The sequence below is a fragment of the Lactuca serriola genome, chromosome 4, assembly GCF_051521515.1.
Source record: "Lactuca serriola cultivar US96UC23 chromosome 4, Lser_US96UC23_V15, whole genome shotgun sequence".
Classification (NCBI taxonomy): domain Eukaryota; kingdom Viridiplantae; phylum Streptophyta; class Magnoliopsida; order Asterales; family Asteraceae; genus Lactuca; species Lactuca serriola.
Genome location: NC_136411.1, coordinates 50,552,506 through 50,554,517, shown reverse-complemented (window position 1 = coordinate 50,554,517; position 2,012 = coordinate 50,552,506). Strand labels below are relative to the sequence as shown.

General features: G+C 37.5%; 1 protein-coding gene across 1 annotated transcript; it reads right to left on the bottom strand.

Moving 5' to 3' along the window:
- Positions 1-763: 763 nt before the first annotated feature.
- On the bottom strand, positions 764-1,786 carry LOC145098351 (uncharacterized). Its single transcript, XM_079035988.1, has 2 exons — positions 1,184-1,786; positions 764-1,102 (listed from the first exon to the last, which is right to left on the bottom strand). The coding sequence occupies exons 1-2, from the start codon at positions 1,784-1,786 to the stop codon at positions 764-766; spliced, it is 942 nt and encodes a 313-aa protein (XP_078892114.1).
- Between the last annotated feature and the right edge of the window lie 226 nt (positions 1,787-2,012).

The window sequence follows — 2,012 nt, the reverse complement described above, 5'->3', positions numbered from 1 at the left end:
AGGATTATTGGAGCAGAGGTGAGTAAATCCTTCAAACGATCAAAGGCATCCTTGCATGGCTGAGTAAACTCAAATTCAACATCTTTTTGGAGTAGTTGACACATCAACACTATAATCTTTGAAAAATATTTGATGAACCGCCGATAGAAACCAGCATGGCCAAGAAACGAACGAACTTCGCGAACATTTGTCGGGTAAGGAAGACTCTTGATAACATCTATCATGGCTTTGTCAACTTCCAAGCCTTTTTGGGACACAATATGACCTAAACTTAATCCTTTGTGCACCATGAAATGACATTTTTCATAGTTAAGCACAAGGTCTGTGTCAATGCACCTTTGCAAAAAAAAAAATTAAATTGCTTAAACATTCATCAAAGGAGTTCCATAGACTGTGAAATCATCCATGAAAACTTCAATGATGTTTTTAACATATTCATAAAAAATGCTCACCATGCATCTCTGAAATGTTGCGGGTGCATTGCATAGACCAAAAGGGATACGCCTATAAGAAAATGTGTCAAAGGGACAAGTGAAGGTGGTTTTCTCTTGGTCTTCCGGGGCTACCGGAATTTGATGAAAACCCGAGAAACCATCCAAGCAACAGTAATGAGATTTACCCGCCAATCTTTCTAACATTTGGTCAATAAATGGCAAGGGTGGATTCAATCTTCTTTGTGCCTCTCGGGTTGGTTTGAAGTCTTCCTCCATGAAATCTTATGCATGCACAAAGAAGGGCTCAACCCTTTTATGTCAGCAATTGTCTACTCAATAGCTTTCTTATACTTTTTCAGCAAAGTCACCAACTCATCTACTTCTGGAATGGACAGCTTGTTGGAGATAATGACAGGCAAAGTCTTCTCTTCTCCGAGGTATGCATACTTCAAATGATCTGGAAGAGTCTTCAATTCTAGCTTAGGTGCCTGCACAACGGAAGGAAGAAGTTTTGTGTTAGAAATGAGTAATTTTACATTGCTATTATCATACCTCATTTTCTTCCTTTCTTCCATGAACTCCACAATTTCCAGCAACTCTTTATCTAACTTGAAATTTTCTACAATCTCTTTGACTAAATTGTTATCAGAATTCAAGCTCAAAACTAACTACAACAAATCATGGTTAGTCAACTCAAAACACTTTTCAGTCAAAGGTTGGATCATATCAACAAAATTTATACAATGAACATCACTTGGGTACCTCATTGCTTCATAGATATTGGAGTTGATGATCTCCCCATCGAATTCCATGGACAATGTACCATTATAGACATCAATTTTTGTTCTTGTTGTTTTTAAGAATGGTCTACCTAAAAGTATGGAACTCGAGGATGGATGGTCATCATCTCCCATATCAAGTACATAAAAATCTACAGGAAAGACAAGCTCATTAACTTGCACTAAAACATCCTCTAATACACCTTTTGGATGTACTATAGAATGATCTGCAAGTTGGATAATCACCCCAGTTTTTGTTAAAGTGCCTATGCCAATAGATTTATAGACAGAATATGGTAAAACATTAATTGAAGCTCCTAAATCTAGCATAACATGGGGGACATAAAGGTTTCCCAATTTGCAAGGAACGGTGAAAACACCCGGATCCTTGCACTTTGGGGGCATTCTTTTCTGCAAAACTGTAGAAACATTTTCACTTACTTTCACTGTCTCGTTACCTCGCAGCTTCTTTTTAGATGTGAGAAGTTCCTTAAGGAACTTAGCATATCTAGGTACCTGTTTGATGGCATCCAAAAGAGGGATGTTGACTTCAACTTTCCGGAACATTGCCATGATTTCACTATTTTCTCTCTCTTTTTTGTTGTTGCTCAATCTTGATGGAAAAGGTGGTGGGGTGATATTTGCTTATTTCTCTTCCTGCTTCTTTTTCTCCAATATTTTTTCTTTCTTTTCATCCTTCTTTGGTGGTTCTTCTATCACCAACTCCTCTTCTTCTTCTTCTTCTTCGGGCCATCATATTTCTTTCTACTCCTCAAGCTAATTGTAAAATCATTGTGCT